This window comes from Dama dama, chromosome 15 (assembly GCF_033118175.1).
Source record: "Dama dama isolate Ldn47 chromosome 15, ASM3311817v1, whole genome shotgun sequence".
NCBI lineage: Eukaryota > Metazoa > Chordata > Mammalia > Artiodactyla > Cervidae > Dama > Dama dama.
In genome coordinates, this window is record NC_083695.1 from 63,045,466 (window position 1) to 63,066,570 (window position 21,105).

The 21,105-nt window shown below is 37.2% G+C and overlaps 1 protein-coding gene across 2 annotated transcripts in view; it reads left to right on the forward strand.

The window, feature by feature from the left end:
• The window catches only part of LOC133070718 (cytochrome P450 2C42-like), a 48,112-nt gene extending 37,799 nt beyond the window's left edge, over positions 1-10,313 (forward strand). For both annotated transcript variants that reach the window (XM_061163112.1, XM_061163113.1), the window contains 4 exons: positions 3,248-3,389; positions 6,351-6,538; positions 9,254-9,395; positions 10,132-10,313. In XM_061163112.1, the coding sequence (XP_061019095.1) occupies positions 3,248-3,389; positions 6,351-6,538; positions 9,254-9,395; positions 10,132-10,313 (654 nt within the window). The remainder of the gene's footprint in view (positions 1-3,247; positions 3,390-6,350; positions 6,539-9,253; positions 9,396-10,131) is intronic.
• The last annotated feature ends 10,792 nt before the right edge of the window (positions 10,314-21,105 follow it).

Consider the following 21,105-nt stretch of genomic DNA (forward strand, 5'->3'; position numbering starts at 1 on the left):
TGGGATTAATAGATACTCAACTACAATATATAAAATAGATAATTACTGTAAAACACAAGGGACTGTATTCAATATCTTGTAATAACCTATAATGGAAAAGAATTTGAAAAAGTGTATATCTTCTGGAGTATACCTAAAACTAGCACAGTTTTAAAAATCAACTATACTTCATTTAATTATTTTTTCCTTTTGCCCTTCCTCTGCTTTAAACATGAGTGGATATTTCTCCAGTTATACTGTCAGAATTTGCTGAAGCTCCTAGAATAAATTTCAAAAATTATGGTAGCTCCTGGATGACTCAGTCATCCTGTGGAGTCATCCTTCTCAAAGTGTTTTCCACACTGAGCTTTTAGCAATTTCTCAAATATGATTCAGTTTTCCTACCCTAGCACTGAATTTCATTGTGATTTCCATTCATGAGCTCTTTGGTAAGTCTGACTCCCTATATCCCCTTTTCAACCTCTCTAATTTAGGGGGCAGTGGTTTTCCCTTTGTGTTCAATTCTCTTAGGAGTCTTAAAAGAATTGTTGACTTTAGTTCAGCTTTTCACTTGTTATTAAGAATGGAGTTGAAACTTCCAGGGTCTTTACATGTAGAGCTATCAGATTTATTTTTCTATGTTTATGCATCTGTAAATTTTCATTCTGTTTTTTTATTTCCATCCTCATTTTATTGTGGTCAGAGAAGATAGTTTGTATCATTTTTATCTTTTTCAATTTGTCAAGAATTGTTTATGACCTCACATATAGTTTACTGTGGAAAAAATTATATATACACTGGAGAAGATTGTGCATTCTTCTGTTCTTGAGTGGAGTATTCTTTTATGTCTGTTAGAATAATTAACTCTAGGGTTGTTCAAGTCTTATATATTTACTCATTGATCTTTTGCCTAGGTGTACTATACATTATTGAAAGCTGAGTTTTGAAATCTCCCACAGTTATTGTAGAATTCTCCATTTATCCTTTCAGTTCTATAAATGTTTACTTCATATATTTTGGGGACTCTGTTGCTTGATGAAAATGTGTTTATAATTACATGACTTGATGAATTCACCTTTCTGAGTCCAGTATAAAACACCCCATTCTTATTTGGTCCCTTTAAACTATTTTTGATAAAAATTTTTTCTAACATTATTATAGCCAGTCTTGCTTTATTTGGCTACTCATAATTTGCAAAATCTCCCTCCCTCTTTCTCATTCAATGTATTTCTGTTTTGGCATCTTAAATGTACAACATCTTGTACCACATACAAGGTTTTTTCTTGAGAATAGTTGACATATAACGTATTAGTTATATAGTGTCACATAATGATTCAATATATGCATATATTAAAAATGATGACTACAATGTATATAATTAACATTTATTATCACACATAGTTACAGATTTTTTTTCTTGTAAATCTTAGGATTTGCTCTCTTAACAATTCAAATAGGGAATATGTCATTAACTATAGTCATCATGCTGTATATTACATCACCAGGACTTATTTATTTCATAACTGGACTATTTGCACTTTTGATTCCCTTCATTCATTTTGATCTCTCCTCCCAACTGTCACAGCCACCAATGTATCCTATTTATAAGATCAAGTTTTTAAAATATTTCACATATAAATTTGATCATATGGTAATTTGTGTGTCTCATTTATTTCACTTAGCATAACTTCAAGGCCCATCCTTGTTGTCACAGACATCAGGATTTCCTTCTTTTATGGCTAAATTATATTCTATACTTGTATAGATATATTATGAATATGTAGTGGAATATTTAGATACACAGTTTAAAATCTTATTCCTTCAATATCTGTCTTAAACCATGAGTTTCAATCAATTATTCACATTGAAGAATTTATTTCTGCCCTATAATTTTTTGCTCTAATGTATTTTATAATTTCTGTTTCTTAGTTCCCTCAATATGGCCTTATTTTTGTTTGATCTTTTTCTAATGTACCATTTTTTAATTTCCATCCAAATTTTTTGTGTGTTTTAAAATTAATTTTTAGTACTTATAAAAGAAATTACTGTTAACATTCTAAATTCATAACAATTCAGTATGAACTGATTCCTCAATAGCTTCAAATCATGTACATTAACTCTGCTCCCATCCAGCTTCATCCCCCCTTTATTTCGTTGGTGTCACAAAATCACATCTTTTTATTTTGTGCCTAGAATCATATAATGATTGTTTAATGATTTTTTTCTTTTAAATAATATGGGAAATGAAATTAGGCTTTTATATTAGAATACAGTAGTTTTTGCTTTTCCATTTACCTACATAGCTATTTTTAACAAGGAACTTTGTTTGTCAATCTGGCTTTGAATTATCATCTTCTTGTCCTTTGGTTTGGTTAACTGGAACCCCATAGCTTGTAATTTGGGGATGTCTTATGTCTCCTAATTTATGGAGGGATGGTTTTGCCAAATACAAAATTCTTGGTTGACGTATTTACACTTAAGATTTTAAATGTATCTTTCCATTGATATTTGGCCTCTACAGTGTCTGTGGAAAAAATGAGCGGTTAGCCTAATGATGATCCTTTGTGCATGACGAGTTACTATTCCCTTGATGCTTTGAACATTCTCTCTTTTGCTTTGGCTTTTCACAGTCTGATTAAAATATGCCTTACAGTGAGTCTGCTTGGTTTCATTCCTCTTGGAGTTTGTTTAGCTTTTTTGATTTCTGGATTCATGTACTTCACAAAATGTTGGAAGTTTTCAGTCATTCTTATTCAAATACTTATTTTCTGTTCTTTCACTAACTCTTTTCTGGTATCTCATAAGGTGGATGTTAGTACAATTGATTGAGTGCCTTGGGTCCTTAGGTTCTATTCATTTTTCTTTATTCCTTTTTCTTTCTGATAATCACACTGGAAATTTTTATTCTGCTTCAGATTTGCTGTTTCTTGGATTTCCCATAGTCTACTGTTCAAACTTTCCAGTAAATTTTAAAATGTTCAGGTAGTGTGATTTTTAGCTCCAAAATTCTGTTTGATTTATTTCTATAGTACCTTTCTTGTTATTCTATACTTGTTCATACACTTTTTTGGATTTTCTTTAGTTCTTGATGATTTTCATTAGCTATTTAAGCATATTAAAGACATGTATCTTAAAGTTTTTGTTTAGTAAGTCCATATCTGGACTTCCTCAGGAATGATTTGTGTCAACTTATTTTTTTTTGCTATTACTGGTCCATACTTCCTCCTTTTTTGTATGCTTTGTAACTTTTTAATTAAACTATTCCTAGGAAAAGCACAATCAAGAACTGGAGTATACGGTTGAAAACTTGGCAAACACTGTATTGGATTTGTTTGCAGCTGGGACAGAGACGACGAGCACCACACTGAGATATGGGCTCCTCCTCCTGCTGAAACACCCTGAGGTCACAGGTATGATAACATGTGGGCAGGGTGACTGCAGAAGAGATGAGAGAAAGATGCTTGAATGTACTCTACCTTGTTTCTCTTAGAGAATTACTTAAATCTCTGACTGAGCAGCTTAATTTTTTCCCCCAGATTTAATGAAGGGGTAGTAACATGATGTCTTTACATAATATGTGAAGATATTAAGCACCTGAATTTCATGGGAGCTCATATGTAGCAAGCACTGCCAGCATGAATTGGCCTTGAGCTGCATATTGGTTTTGTTTATGGAAAGACCACTCTGATGTACCCACATGCTGAAAATGCAGTGTTCTAGAACCATGGTCCAAGGACTTCCTCAATAGTCTAGTGGTTACAACTCAATCTCCAATGCAGGGAGTATTGATTCAAACCCAGATCAGGAAACTAAGGTCCCACATGCTGTGGACAGAGCTGCCAAAAATCAAAAAAAGAAAGAAACCAGGGTTGGGAAACTGGAAGCTCTCCTTATTAAAGAGATTGGAAATCATAGAAATTTAGTGAGGCCGCCTGATGCAATTTCAACAATCTAAGAAGTCCTCTAAAGAGTTAGATTGACAATAAATTAGCTTAAGATAGGAGGCGGGAGGGGGGATCGGGAAGGGGAACACATGTAAATCCATGGCTGATTCATGTCAGTGTATGGCAAAAACCACTACAATTTTGTAAAGTAATTAGCCTCCAACTAATAAAAATAAATGGGAAAAAAGTAAATAAAATAAAATATGTAAAAAAAAAAAAAGATACGTATGTAAAGAAATTATATTAATCCATAAGTTTGGTTCCAGAAAAATGCTTGTTGCCAAAATACACATTTTGAGGGGTCAAGAATTTTATCTTTCAAAAAGAACTTTTTGTTAGAAATTAACTTTAAAAAAAATTAATTTATTTATTTATTTTACTTTACAATATCGTATTGGTTTTGCCATACATTGACTTGAATCCGCCATAGGTGTACATGTGTTCCCCATCCTGAAGGCCCCTCCCACCTCCCTCCCCTTCCCATTTCTCTGGATCATCCCAGTATACCAGCCCCTAGCACCTTGTATCATGCATTGAACCTGGACTGGTGATTCGTTTCACATATGATAATTTGCATGTTTCAATGCCAATCTCCCATATCATCCCACCCTCGCCCTCTCCCACAGAGTCCAAAAGACTGTTCAATACATCTGTGTCTCTTTTGCTGTCTCACATACAGAGATATCATTACCATCTTTCTAAATTCCATATATATGCATTAGTATACTGTACTGGTGTTTTTCTTTCTGGCTTACTTCACTCTGTATAATAGGCTCCAGTTTCATCCACCTCATTAGAACTGATTCAAATGTATTCTTTTTAATGGCTGAGTAATATTCCATTGTGTATATATACCACACTTTCTTATCCACTCATCTGCTGATGGACATCTAGGTTGCTTCCATGTCCTGGCTATGATAAACAATGCCGCAATGAACACTGGGGTACACGTGTCTCTTTCAATTCTGGTTTCCTCAGTGTGTATGCCCAGAAGTGGGATTGCTGGGTCATATGGCAGTTCTGGTTCCAGTTTTTTAAGGAATCTCCACACTGTTCTCCATAGTGGCTGTACTAGTGTGCATTCCCACCAACAGTGTAAGAGGGTTCCCTTTTCTCCACACCCTCTCCAGCATGTATTGCTTGTAGACTTTTGGATAGCAGCCATTCTGACTGGCGTGAAATGGTACCTCATTGTGGTTTTGATTTGCATTTCTCTGATAATGAGTGATGTTGAGCATCTTTTCATGTGTTTGTTAGCCATCTGTATTTCTTCTTTGGAAAAATGTTTATTTAGTTCTTTGGCCCACTGTTTGATTGGGTCTTTTTATTTTCTGGAATTGAGCTGCAGGTGTTGCTTGTATATTTTTGAGATTAATTCTTTGTCCATTGCTTTGTTTGCTATTATTTTCTCCCATTCTGAAGGTTGTCTTTTCACCTTGCTTATAGTTTTCTTTGTTGTGCAGAAGCTTTTAGTTTTAATTAGGTACCATTTGTTTATTTTTGCTTTTATTTCCAATATTCTTGGAGGTTGGTAATAGAGGATTCTGCTGTGGTTTAAGTCGGAGAGTGTTTTGCCTATGTTTTCCTCTAGGAGCTTAGTAGTTTCTGGCCTTCTGGGAGATAGATTAAGGGGGTGCATGTGTGTGTGTGATGTGTGTGTGATTTTGTATGAGGAAGGATGGAGTTGTAAAGAATCGGGTGGAGAGGGAGGTGGGGGGGGATTGGGATTGGGAATACATGTAAATCCATGGCTGATTCATATCAATGTATGACAAAACCCACTGGAAAAAAAATAATAATAATAAAAATAAATAAAAAAATAAAAAAATTTTTAAAAAAGTAAATTCTCAACTCTCATACCAAGATGTCAGATATTGTTTAAGAATCTGTGAGTGAGAAATAAAAATAGAGAGTCATTATTTAGAAATAGGACATGAATTTCAGAAGAAACTGCTAGAATGCTGAAAGTGGTGGCATTTGACAGCTGGAGAATGACCTGAGTACCATTGCAAATTGCACACACATAATACACAAATACACAAAACACATGTACTATAATTTAACTTTTCAACCCATATTATTCTGATATAAAATTAATATTTGAGTCTTCTTTCTTTCTTCAAGGACTATAATTTCTTGACTTTAAATTGTTTATATTTGAAACATTTCATCATTTCTCTTTGTTTTATCATGTATGCTAATATAGAAGGATGTATAGATGTATCTTAAGCCAGGCTTGTAAGAGACTTTTATGTATCTGTATAATGGCCATTATCTCTCTCTGTTTAGTTCAACTTCTGGTCTTATAGTTTATGTGTATAATGATACAGGGACACCATCATAGTGCCTCATGTATCCCTGAATTGGTGTGGAATGTGGTGTGAATTTTCCTCTTTCTCCATCAATCTTCCTTACCTTCCTTATCAGCTAAGGTCCAGAAAGAGATTGACCGTGTCATTGGCAGACACCGGAGCCCCTGCATGCAAGACAAGAGCCACATGCCCTACACGGATGCTGTGATTCACAAGATCCAGAGATACATTGACCTGGTCCCCACCAACCTGCCCCATGCTGTGACCCGTGACATTAAATTCAGAAACTACCTTATCCCCAAGGTAAGATTGGTTTCTCTTTTACTGACCTCATTGGTCTTGAAGTTCTCATTTACACAGTATGGGGGCAACCCTCGATGAACACAAGGTGAGAGTAAAGTAAAAATAGTCATGTGTGTGGTGGCTTGATGGGTTGTGTGTTGTTTCCAGTTTAGTCTGTAAAGCTTTATAACAGATTTTGACAGGTAGCAGTGCAAGACTTCCAAATTTGTTCTGCTTCTTTTATGTTGTTGGGCTAACCATAACTGTCCACATTTCCAGATGAACATTAGTATCAATTTGTCAATTTACAGGACACTCTGCTGGGATTTTTTATCAGAGTGGCATGCTAGATAAGTTTGGAAAGACTTAATATCATGACACATTTAATTTTTCATTTCTTGGATATAATATAGTCTTTCTATTTTAAAGGGCTTTCTTTAATTTTTTCAGGCAGTGATTTGCATATTTTTTGTCTTTCCAAGGTGTTTATTATTGTTACAAGCATTTTAAAATGCATTTTCCATTTTTACATGAAATATCAAAATATAATTGATTTTATCATTTTGATGACCTTATATGTAACAACCTTGCTAAATTTAAAGTCATTTTGAAAACATCTCTAGTTAATAGCAATTTCTATATACATTATCCTGCTATCTGGGCTAATATCTTTGTGTCATCCTTGTTTCATTTCTGATATGAAGGAGAGTAGAAGTTAACATCTCACTATTAGGAATGATGCTTTATGTATATTTTGTTAGAATATTTTTTATCAGATTAGAGAAGTTTCCCTATGGCTCAGTGATAAAAGAATCCACCTGCCAATATAGGAGATGCAGGAGATACCATTTCAAGCCCTGAGTCAGGATGATCTCCTGGAGGAGGAAATGGCAACCCATTCCAGTATTCTTGCCTGGAAAATCTCATGGACAGAGGAGCCTGGTGGCTACAGTCCATGGGGTCAAAAAGAGTTGGACATGACTGAGCAGGAGCATGGACAACATATATTTGATAGCCCATAACAGGATATTTTACTTAATACAGAATTCAAGTTAAATCATTTATAAAACAGGATGACTTCACTATATGACAATATGTGAAAATTTCTTCCATTAATAAATGCTTATCTATCCATATCCAACTATCGATTAAAAGCTCCCTACTTCAGTATGCATACCTCAATAACAGTGATTATTGTATGCAGAAGAATAATAGCATGTGTACACAGGAGTTATCACTGAAACAATAATATTATTTAATGTACAGGCTATACTTAAAATTTCCTAATTTTCTTAGTATAACCTTTATAGTTTCTTTTTCCTCATAAATCAGGTGAAGGTTTATACTGTTACTTACCCCATTATCATTGGTTATGCAGTGTTGTTCACATGATAAAGTGGTACCTGCCAGATTTCTCCAGGGAACAGGTCCTTTTTTTACAGTTAATACATAAAAATCTATTGCATGGTACATTAGAGCTTTGAGAGAATAACACTTCTTAATCATTCGCCCAACAGTTTTAGCTTTGCTAGTAAAACTTGTTTAAATTAATGATACTAAGCTAAAACTTAGTTTCTAGTTTTATCATACTTCCTGTGTTTCAAATCTAGGGTTAATCTATAATGAAAGCTACCACATATTTTTTTTAAATAATTTTATTTCTTTATTTTTGGCTGTGGCTATGTCTTTGTTGCTACCTGTGGGCTTTTCTCTAGCTGTGGTGAGTTGGGGTTAATCCTCGTTGCAGTGCACTGGCTTCTCACTTTGCCGTGACTTCTCCTGTTGTGTAACACATGCTTTAGGGCACATGGTTTAGGGCACTAGTTGCAGTGCGTGGGCTCAACAGTTGTGGTTCCCAGGTTCTAGAGCAAAGGCTCAGTATTTGTAGTGCTTGAGCTTAGCTGCTCCACAGCATGTGGGATCTTCCCAGGGCAGGGATTGAACCCGTGTCCCTGCATTGACAGGTGGATTCTTTACCAATGAGCTACTAGGGAAGCCCTAACGTATATTATTAAATAAAGACAAACAGTCTTCATGGCAACGGTAAACACTAATTTGTTACCATGCATGCAAGTCAAGTTGCTTCAGTTGTGTCCGACTCTGTGACCCTGTGGACTGTAGATCACTAGGCTCCTCTGTCCATGGGATAACTCCAGGCAAGAATACTGGGGTGGATTGCCATGCCCTCCTCCAGGGCATCTTCCAGACCCAAGGACTGAACCTGTGTCTCTTAAGTCTCCTGCGTTGGCAGGTGAATTCTGTACCACTGAGCCACCTGGGAAGCCCCATTTGTTGCCATACTTATTATCATAGAATATCATAATCCATTTACAAAAACACTATGAACAGATAACTCCAGACCTTTCAAGTCCAACAGAGACTTCCCATATTCAACCATAATCCACATATAAGATGAGTGAAAATTGAAATGATAAAGTACAGCAGCTGGAGGGTCAGACACCACTGTCCAAATATGATAAGCAGAATGGTTCATAAGGTCTGGCACACTAGAAATACCTAGTACTTCAGAGGCTGTTCACTTAGCAGCATCATTGCCACTATTCTTCAACTTATTCTTCTTTATTGCTTGTTCTTTCTGCCTCAAAATGTCACTGCCCTTCTTTGGACTGAGGATTCTTCATTATTGATCATAAGATTGTACTAAATGATTTGCAGCAGTTCTTGCAGCTCTGTGACTTTTTCATAGTTCAGTTTATCTTCATCTGTTCTTTCCAGGGCACAGATATATTAACATCACTGACTTCTGTGCTACATGATGACAAAGAATTTCCCAACCCAGAGGTGTTTGACCCTGGCCACTTTCTGGATGAGAGTGGCAACTTTAGGAAGAGTGACTATTTCATGGCTTTCTCAACAGGTAATAATTTTTTCCCCCATTCAGTACTTTAGAGGACAGGATACCTTCTAAGGATCAGTTGGGAGTTACATAGTACCTACTGTGGGGCTGGTAGAAATGCTCTTTGTTCATGATGAGGAGCAGCAGCCCAATACCTACGCATTTTCCCTCCCCATGAAACATCCTCGTTATTGGGCTAGATTACTGGAGCTTTGGAGAGGTGACCCAGTTCTTTCCATTTAGAAATAAAACTTGAGCTGGGAACTGAAAATATCAGAGAACTACAACTTAGCCAAAGAGAACCTTGTGTTATAAAACTTGAAACTTCAAGGTGTGTTAGAGTTTGGTGAAGAATAGGTATACTTAGAGCAGAGAACAGAGGCTGTGAAGAATGAAAAGAAACATGTGGGACTACTAGACTAGGATCAGAAAATACAGCCAATATACGTGAGTTTCTAGAAAAAGATGGGTAGAAATTTGAAAATATGAAATTGCAGTTATAATGCATGTATAATTTAATCATGTGCTTGGAATAGTCAGTAAATATTTCTTGATGAATGACATTTTATCAAGGAATGATATTTGTTATGATAAGATGTTAGGTGGATAGCATATGTGTTCACCCTTTTCCCATCTGTCCATCCAGCCATTCCATCCATCCATTCAAACTTTCGTCAAATGGCTACTACATAGTCTCTTTCTGACAGCCAGAAAGACAGAGTTCAAGGAGTATGTACCCTCTGTTTGTTGTTTCCAGGGAAACGGATTTGTGTGGGAGAGGGCCTGGCCCGCATGGAGCTGTTTTTATTCCTGACCACAATTTTACAAAAATTTACCTTGAAGTCTGTGGTTGACCCAAAGGACCTCGACACCACCCCAGTTGTCAATGGATTACTTTCTGTGCCACCTTTTTACCAGCTCTGTTTCATTCCTATATGAGGAATGGTAGATTCTCTGGTTTCTTCAGTGATCTTGTCTTCAACTCCCTCTCATCTGCAGCATCGTTCACCTGCTTCCCGTCATCTTTTCTCAGAGTGCCTGCTCTGACCTCTCTCACACAATTTATTGTGTAATTTCACTGCAGAAATGTATCTGCTGTTCTTCATACTCTGTAACATCCATATTGGCCACCAGATATGCAAATAATTATATAATATTGAGTAGTTCTATGTGCATAGTACTATGCACTCCATATAATATAGAACAAGATGATTACTGTGTGGACAATATAGAGCTATTTCTGCTATGCATATTCACAATAAAACACATAATTTGATAAGCCAGTTCTCAAGCTTTCCTTCTTTTGTGCATATTGCATATAAGGGAGGAAAGAAAGAAGGCAAAGATGTCAAGTGGTCCTCATATGCACAGAGGACAGAGGGAATGAGAGTAGAAAAGCTCTCTGGGCTGCATGTTAAAATGAGTTACCTGAGGTTTGGATTTGAAGGTGGAGGAATTGTTTTCAGGAGCAGTTTCATCCTGTAGGAAATATTGAGATCAGTGATTGTTGTCGTTTAATCACTCAGCCATGTCCAACTCCTCTGCAATCTTATAGCCTGTCGCCCACAAGGCTCCTCTGTCCATGGGATTTCTCAGGCCAGAATTCTGGAGTGTGTTGCCCTGCCCTCCTCCAGGGGATCTTCCCAACCCAGAGATTGTACCTACACCTTTTAGGACCCCTCATTAGCAGGCAGGTTTTTTACCATTAGCGCCACCTGGGAAGCCCATTCAATGTGTACTAAGAACTCCAAAACTCAACATTCAGAAATACAACAAGCCATTTTAAAAATGGGCAAATGACTTCCCAGGTGGTCCACTGGTTAAGACTCTGAGTTTCCACCTCAGGGGGTAGGAGTCTGATCCCTGGTTGGGTAAGTTTCATTGGACAGCACAGTGCAGTCAGAAGAAAAAAGAGCTAGTGATCTGAATGGATACCTCACCAAAGTAGATATATGCATGGCAAATAAGCATGTGGAAATCTCAACATGATATATCACTAGGGATTTGCAAAAAATAACAGTAATGAGATACCATTACACCCAGATAACAATTAGTAAAATCCAAATCACTGACAAAACCAAATATTGGTGATGACGTGGAAGCAACAAGGACTATTATTGTTGTGTACAATTTTGCACAGTACAGCCACTTTGGAAGTCAGTTGATGGTTTTTACAAAACTAAATATACGATTATGAAATGATCCAGCAATCACATTCCTTGGTATTAACCCAATGAGTTGAAAACTTTTGTCCACATAAAAAACCTCACACGAATTTTTTATAGTTACTTTATTCATAATTACCAAAATCTGGAAGCTATGAAAAATCCTTCAGTAGGTGAATGCATAAACTGCAGCACATCCATACAATTGAACATTATTTTGTTCTAGAAATGAGCTGACAAACCATGAAAACTCATGGAAAAACCTTATGAGAATTACTTAGTGAGAGAAACCATCTGAAGACTACATACTAAGATTTCAACCATACAACATTCTGAAAAAGGCAAAATTATGGAGACAGTGAAAAAAATCAGTGGTTGCCAGGAGTTTGGTAGGAGGGAAGAATGAAGAACTGAATCACAGATTTTTAGGGTAATGGAACTATTCTATTTGATACTACAATGATCTATTCAAGTTATTATGGTTTTGTCAAAAAATATAGAACACAACACAGAAGACGAAACTTTTAGAAACCATGGACTTTGGTTGATAATGCTGTGTCAGTTCATTGAGTGAAACACATATACCAAACTGGTGAAGGCTGCTGATAGGAGAGGTTTTTGGGTATGGTATTGGACATGTGGGAATTGTATACATTTCACCTAGTTTGGGTGAGAACCTAAAACTTTTCTAAAAATAACTTCTAGTATTTAAAAGAAAAAATCCAACTCTACTTCACAACTCTTGTCAAGGCAAGGTGCATTCATCTATGGTGGTGCAGACTTTAATGCTGATGCCCTCCTGATCATTTGGACATCAATTGGAATTTCAGTTGATGTGCAATATCACTAAATTGAGAACAAAAATTGCTGAATTCTCAGATAGGTTGTGGTATTGATGAATTGATGACAGTTTAATCTCATGGTTGCAGTCACCATCTGCAGTGATTGTTCACTTGAAAAAATTAAGATCAGGTGAGTTGATCTCAGAGCTCCAATTATTTGTCATTCTTTCATACCATAAGAAGAATTGCCATTCATAAACCCTGGCAAGAAGATGGAGGTACAGAGCAAGACACTCCTTTCTCAAAGAATAAAATAGCTGCTAAAGGAGAATGACTGAGCTTATTTTATTCAAAATAAACTGATTTAGCTCTATCAGAGTTAGAGCCATTTGAGTTAAGCAACAAATCAGTGCTTAGGTTTGTCCTGATTAAAGTGGTCATGGAGACCTAGGTTTACTCAGCTCAAAGATTAAAAACCAGTTTTCTGACCTCCAATTAAATAAACAGGTTCTATAATTATTAACTGTATTAATATTTACTTTGAAAGCCACTGATTAGGGTGCATTATGAACCCTAATGGTACACTAAATATCTGTGTACCTAGTTGCACTGAATGTTTTGCTGGAAAGAAAAGTCCAAGACCAAGTATGTGGGTTCGAATGTGAACCCTTATACCTGTGGTCTGTATGTCTTTGCCTTAAGTACTGACTCTCGGAGAATCTGTTTCTTCACACTTAAGGTGAGAGCAGTTTACATTAGGCAAAGTTATTTGAGAAAATCTGAAGAGATATGATGGTGTGGAAATTGTGCGAATTGTCAATCTCCCAAAAATATCAGGGGTAAAACATTTTGTAAAAGGGGCCTTGACAAAACTTAATTTTTCCTTAAGAGCTTAGAAACAATTGGACTAAAATTTGGGCTTCCCTCGTAGCTCAGCTTCCTGGAGAAGGAGATAGCAACCCATTCCATTATTCTTGCCTGGAGAATCCCATGGACAGAGGAGCCTGGCAGACTACAGTCCACGGGATTGCAAGAGTCCGACACGATTTAACAACTAGACCACCATCACTATAGCTCAGTTGGTAAATCATTTGCCTGCAATGCAGGAGACCTGGGTTGGATTCCTGGGTCAGGTAGATCCCCTGGAGAGGGAAATGGCAAACCACTCCAGTATTCTTGCCTGAAGAATCCCATGGGCAGAGGAGCCTGGCAGACTACAGTCCACGGGATCACAAGAGTCCGACACGATTTAGCGACTAAACCACCATGTTGACATTTGTACAGATTTTCATTTGTGCAGACTTTTTCACTAGTGATCTAGTAATTATGTCTTTCCAGGGATACTTAGATCTTCATGACCAGTACATGTCCTCTGTGTTTAGCTGTGTGTACTGTGGTGCTTCTGGCTGTGGGTGCATTTAATGAAGTCCCAGCCTTCCCTCCTGTACTGAATCTTCAACTGTTGCTCTTTGTATAATTTCACTTCCCTGGTGTGCATCCTTCAGTCCATCATTTCTAACAATGACAGACTAAAACGTGACAGAAGAAGCTATGTCTCAAAGTGACTGAAAGCTGGGGAAAGACATGGTATCTCAAACTTTACCAATAAATTATTTATCAGTTACACTGATATTTTCAAATTGTATCTCTATCAGTTGAAGTGAAGTCGCTCAGTCGTGTCTGACTCTTTGCGCTCTTCCATCCATGGAATTTTCCAGGCAAGTGTACTGGAGTGGGTTGCCATTTCCTTCTCCAGGGGATCTTCCTGACCCAGGGATCGAACCGGGTCTCCCGCACTGCAGGCAGATGCTTTACCGTCTGAGCTACCAGGGAAGCCCGTCTTTGTCACTTACACTGATGAAATTTTAACTCTTCAGTGATGGAAAGGGAAACCATGCGTTTTTCTTTTTCTTCTTTTATTGTAATATAGTTGATTTACAATATTATATTAGTTTCAGATATACAACATAGTAATTCAATATTTTATGTACTATACTTTCTTTAAAAGTTATTACAAAATAATGACTTCATTTTCCCATGTTGTATAATATATCCATGTTGCTTATTTATTCTATACATAAAAGTTTGTTCCTTAATCCCATCCCTGTTACGCCCCTCTCTATTTGTTTCTCTCCACTGGTGCTACTAGTTTGTTCTCTACATCTGTGAGTCTGTTTTGCTACATACATTCATCTTATTTTTCAGATTTCACATGTGTGCTGACATAAAATACTTGCCTTTCTCTTTCAGACTTTACTCACTAAGCATAATGCTCTCTAAGTTCACTAATGTTGTTGCAAATGGAAAATTTTCATTCTTTTTTATGGCTGAGTGATATTTCAAAGCATATGTGTATACCATTTTTCTTTATCCATTTATCTGTTGATGTTCACTTAGGCTGTTTCCGTATCTTGGCTACTGTAAATGATGCTGCTATGACCATTGGGATGCATGTATGTTTTCAAAACAATGCATTTGTGACCTTTAGATATATAATCAACCTTGAAATTACTGGATCATAGGGTAGTCCTATTTTAATATTTTGAAAAACTTGCCTACTGTTTTCATTAGTGGTTGTACCAGTTTACAACCCCACCAACAGTGTATTAGGGCTTCCCTTTCTCACATCCTTTCCAATGTTTGTTACTTGTGGCCTTTTTTATGATAGCCATTCTGGTAGGTGTAAAGTGGTATCTCATTGTGATTTTTATTTACATTTCTCTTATAATTGCCAGTATTGAGCATCTTTCTTGTCCCAGTTAGTCTCCTATATATCTTCTTTGGAGAAATATCTATTCAGGTCTTCTGCCCATTTTTAAATGTTTGCTTGGATTTTCTTGATATTGAGTTGTATGAGCTGTTTATATATTTTGCACTTTAATGCCTACTTGAACAAGTAATTTGCACATATTTTCGTTTATTTGAGAGGTTGTCTTTTCATTTTGTTGATGATTTCCTTTTCTGTGTGATAGCTTTTAAGCGTAGTTAGGGCCTATTTGTTTATTTATCCTGTTGTTTCCTTTCTTTAGAAGATAGATCCAAAAAAATACTTCTATGATTTATGTCAGAGTGTTCTGACTATGTTTTCTTTTAGGAATTTAATGGTTGCATTCTTACATTTATATCTTTAATCCATTTTGAGTTTACTTTAGTATATTGTCTCAGAAAAAAAGAGTGGAAGGTAACATAACAATTTCATTTTTGTTGTTCTTAGTTGATCTAACAGAATAGTCTATTTGAAAATATAGCAATAATGTATTTTGTGAATATATCTTATGGATAAGTGAGATAAATGACAACAGTGATATTAGTCAGGGGAGAGACACCTTAGATACACTTTTATAAGGTACTTACACTTCATATGAAACAGTATTGGATTTTTTAAAAAATAGACTTGGATTAGCTGTAAACATATATTGAAAACTCTAGGTAAATAATCAGAAAAGGGAACCCCCTTGCACTGTTTGTGGGGATGTAAATTGATACACCACTTTGGAGAACAGTATGGAGATTCCTTAAAAATCTAGGAATAAAACTACCATGTGTGCATGTGCTAAGTCACTTCAGTCGTGTCCAACTCTTTGAAACACTATGGACTGTAGCCTTCCAGACTCCTCTGTTCATGGGAATTCTCCAGGCAAGAACACTTAAGTGGGTTGCCATGCCCTCTTCCAGGGGATTTTCCCGACCCAGGGATTGAACCTACATCTTTTAAGTCTTCTCCATTGGCAGAGAGGTTCTTTACCACTAGTGCCACCTGAGAAACCCCTAAAACTACCATATGGCCCAGCAATCACAGTACTGGGCATATACCCTGAGAAAACTATAATTGAAAAACACACATGTATCTCAATGTTCACAGCTGCACTATTTACAATACCTAGGACATGGAAGCAACCTAGATGTCCATCGACAGAAGAACGGGTAAAGATGTGGTACATATATACAATGGATTATTACTCAGCCATAAAAAAAAAAAAAAGAATGGATTTGAGTCACTTCTATGAGGTGGATGAATCTAGAGCCTGTTATACAGAGTGAAGTAAGTCAGAAAGAGATAAACAAATATATATTAACATCTAAATATAGAATCTAGAAAAATGGTATTGATGAACCTATTTGCAGGGATGGAATGGAGATGCAGATATCGAGAACAGACTTCTGGACATAGTGGGGGAAGGAGAGAGTGGGAAGAATGGAGAAAGTAGCAAAGACATACATACACTACCATGTGTGAAATAGATGGCCGGTTAGAAGTTGCTGTATAGCACAGGGATCCCAGCCTGGTGCTCTTTGACGATCTAGAGGGTGGGATGGGGGAGGGGGGAAGGTTTATGAGGGAGCCTATAATTACAGCTGATTTGCATTTCTGTATGACAGAAACCATCACAACATTGTAAAGCTATTTTCCTCCAATTAAAAAACAAAAAATTTAAAAATGGGAAAAAAATCTGAACAAACACCTCATGAAAGAAGATACACAGATAACAATAAAGCATCTGAAAAATGCTGAACATCATATATCATTTGGAACTTGCAAACAAAATTAACAAATAGACACCACTACCCAAGTATAAAATGGCTAAAATCCAAATAATGGAGAAAGCAAAGTATTGTTAAGGATACAAAGCATATCTGAAAAGTTTCCCCCATTTTGTAGCTCAGGAAAGCACAATTCAAGACACAATTCTGTATCTCCCTGGCTACAGTACTAACAAACCTCCAGTAAACATCTTTTTATTTCAATCAGGTCTCGGTTTTCTAAAATTTTGGTTAGCACTGTGCGTACTTTATTTTATTATTTCTTACAAAGACAAACTCCAAAACAGAACAGAAGCAGTTGCTTCTGGAGGCAACTAGGAGGCTTGAGCCATAGGTTCTCAAGCCTTCCCCACTAAAATCTTGAGATTGGCTCTTCCCTCAGTTCCCTAAGCAAATCTCACCTCGGCAGTGCTGGAGAGGGGAGAATCCCTATCTTTTATATTCTCTCTTGAGAATCAGTGACGCTTTAATCCTTGGAGTCAAAGGACATCTATTTAATAGGAAGCCTATTATTTTATGAATAGCCAGTCAGATGTACATTCAGAGTAACATGATGGGAGATGTTTGAAGAAATTTTCATTTATTAAGATGCAAGGAAGTCATTCATCTTACACATGATTTAACCTGAAATTTATGATAGCTAGAACAGCCTGTCTTATGGCCTTAAGTTGTCATACATTGTGTGTGCATGCTCAGTTGCTCAGTCATGTCCAACTTTTGGCAATCCTGTGAAGATAGCCTGCCAGGCTCCTCTTTCCATGGGATTTCCAGGCAAGAATTCTGGAGTGGGTTGCCATTTCCTCCTCCAGGTATCATATGTGTACGTCTACTTTAAGCATTAAAAGATAAATTATCCAGAAGTAAGAATGTCCACTTCGAAAATAGGGATAAAATACCTCCCTTGCTATGGTACTCATAATAGTAGTCCATTGAAGATAAGGTTTCCTTCTCAGATGTAAAGGTCACACTACCTCATTGTGTACATGCTAATCTGTCTCTTTTGAAACTTTGTCATATTTGATCTATGACCTCTGCTCTGAGGAGACATAAAACTGATGAAAACCATGCTTCTCTGGAGAAGTTTCTCAAGGCTATTAAGAGACTGTCTCCTGGGCTACAGTTCTCAGTTTGGCTCAGATAAAACTCTCTTCTATTCCTTATTATAGACTGCTTATTGATTATTTGTGTTGGCAGCATTTTAGTTTGGTTTTGCTAAATTTTTTCTACTGTAATAATAAGTAAGTGCAATAAATGGACATCAGAAGATCTCAGTTTCAATCTTAGTTTTAATTATCATCTGTAGGACCCTGTGAAGTTCTCCTGCTTTCTCAAAAGCTCCCTTTCCCCATTTGAAAAATACAAAATGATAGTCTCTGTTTTTGAGTGGGTTTTTTTTTGTTTGTTTGTTTTTGTTTTGTTTTTTTTTGGTTGGGGAGGGAGAAGAAATATTTCATGGTAAAAGACATATAAATTTAATTAGTTAATTACTTAATTTGTGTTTGGTCATTCAGGATGCTTCAATTATGTTAGTGTTCAACCAAGAATTACAAGAACAGAGACCTGATTGAAATAAAGAGGTTTTAACTGAGTTTTATTACAACTGCAACCCAGGAGACAAAGCTCCAAGAAGCACTTGAATTGTATTCTGCTTGACTGCAAAACAAGGGAAGCTTATAAAGATAAAAACACAAGGTTACATAAATTGTTTGTCAAGAATTACCATCAAAGTAAAAAAAAGAAAAAGTTACACTTGCTGGGAATTCCCTCTCAGTCCAATAATTAGGTCTCCATGCTTCCAGTACAGGGGCATGTAGTAGGGTTCCATCCCTGATTGAGGATTTAAGATTCTGCATGCTATGTGGCACAGCCAAAACAATACAAAAGAATTAATATTGGAATTGACAAGAAGGTGCTTTTGTTAAGAAAAAATATGGTTGAGATTTGAAATGATCTCTTTCTTACTTGTGACATTGGGAGGGGCGGACATTGGTATCTTTGAAACTTCAAGATTTCAGCTAGCTGCTGCTAGCGTATATTGTTTTAAAAATGACCAGTTGTATCCTTGAATTTGATACAGTTCAGAACATTCCAATTCTCAGTGATACAGAAACATGTCCATATTCAACAATGACTACTCATTTCCACTTTGGGTACCTGAACTATAATTACTCCATCTTGATATTTGAATGATCTTAAACATCTCAAACAAAAAAAGAGATGGGAATACCAGACCACCTGACCTGCCTCCTGACAAATCTGTGTGCAGGTCAAGAAGCAACAGTTAGAACTGAATGTGGAAAAACAGACTGGTTTTAAATCAGGAAAGGAGTATGTCAAGGCTGTATATTGTCACCCTGCTCATTTAACTTGTATGTAGAGTACATCATGCGAAATGCCTGGCTGGATGAAGCACAAGCTGGAAACAAGATTTCTGGGAGAAATATCAATAACCTCAGATACACAGATGATACCACCCTAATGGCAGAAAGAGAAGAGCTAAAGAGCCTCTTGATGAAAGTGGAAAAGGAGAGTGAAAAAATTTGCTTAAAACTCAACATTCAGAAAACTAAGATCATGGCATCCAGTCCCATCACCTCATGTCAAATAGATGGGGAAACAATGAAAAGAGTGAGAGACTTTATTTTTGGGGCTCCAAAATCACTGCAGATGGTGACTGTGGCCATGAAAGTAATAAATGTTTGCTCCTTGGAAGGAAAGCTGTGACCAACCTAGACAACATATTAAAAAGCAGAGACATTACTTTGCCAACAAAGTTCCATCTAGGCAAAGCTATGGCTTTTCCAGTAGTCATGTATGGATGTGAGAGTTGGACTATATAGGAAGCTGAGAACCAAAGAATTGACGCTTTTGAACTGTGGTGTTGGAGAAGACTCTTGAGTCTTTTGGACAGCAAAGAGATCCAACCAGTCCATCCTAAAAAAAAAAAAGTCAGTCCTAAATATTCATTGGAAGGACTGATGCTGAAGCTGAAACTGTAATACTTTGGCCACCTGATGCGAAGAGGTGATTCATTTGAAAAGATCCTGATGCTGGGAAAGATTGAAGGTGGGAGGAGAAGGGGATGATAGAGGGTGAGATGGTTGGATGGCATCACCGACATGATGTACATGAGTTTGAGTAGGCTCTGGGAGTTGGTGATGGACAGAGAAGCCTGGGGTGCTGCAGTCCATGGGGTTGCAAAGAGTTGGACATGACTGAATGACTGAACTGACTGAACTGAAACATCATCATTAGCTATTTTATGTAGATGTAGCTGTAACTGTAGCATGGTACATTAAAATATTTAAAAAACTTTCATGTTCAAGGATAACATATCCTAGTGTTAAATATATTGCAAGAAAAACTCTTTATATATAAGTGGCAGATAAACCCATGCACCTAGGGTCTCCTAATCTATGATGAAGGAGGCAAAAATATACAATGGAGAAAAGACAGTATCTTCATAAGTGGTTCCGGGACAACTTGAGAGTTACATGTAAAAGAATGAAATTAGAGAAGATGGCCGAGGAATAGGACAGGGAAACCTCTTTCTCCCCTACAAATTCATCAAAAGAACATTTGAACGCTGAGCAAACTTCACAAAACAACTTCTGACCACTAGCAGAAGACATCAGGCTCCCGGAAAAGCAGCCCATAGTCTTCGAAAGGAGGTAGGACAAAATATAAAAGATAAAAAGAGAGACAAAAGAGCTAGAGATGGAGACCCATCCCGGGAAGGGAGTCATAATAGAGGAAGTTTCCAAGCATCAGGAAGCCCTCTCATGGGTGGGTCTGGGGGAAGTTTTTGAATCTGGGAGGGCAACCTAACTGGGAGGAAAAATAAATAAAACTCACAGATTACATGCCTAAAAGCAACTCTCAGCAGAAAAGTACCCCAGATGCCCGCATCTGCCACCAGCAAGTGGGGGCAGAACGGAGAGGAGCAGGTGGCATTGCTTAGGGTAAGGACCAGGCCCGAATGCCCTGAGGGCAATCGGAGGGAGCTAACATGAGATAGCAGCTTAAACTGTGGGATAGCAAGAGAGGGAGAGAAAATTAACCGGCCCAAACACACTGCCGGCCGTTCGCAGAACAAAGTGGCTGAGCAATTCCAGAGAAGAGCTAGCCGGCTAGGGACGGGCCCATCCCCACTGGAGGCAGGAGGTGGGGGGGAGGGGAAAGGGGCAAACTCAGCCCCAGAGACGGCATCCCCTACCACACTGCAAACAGGCCTCCAGTTTC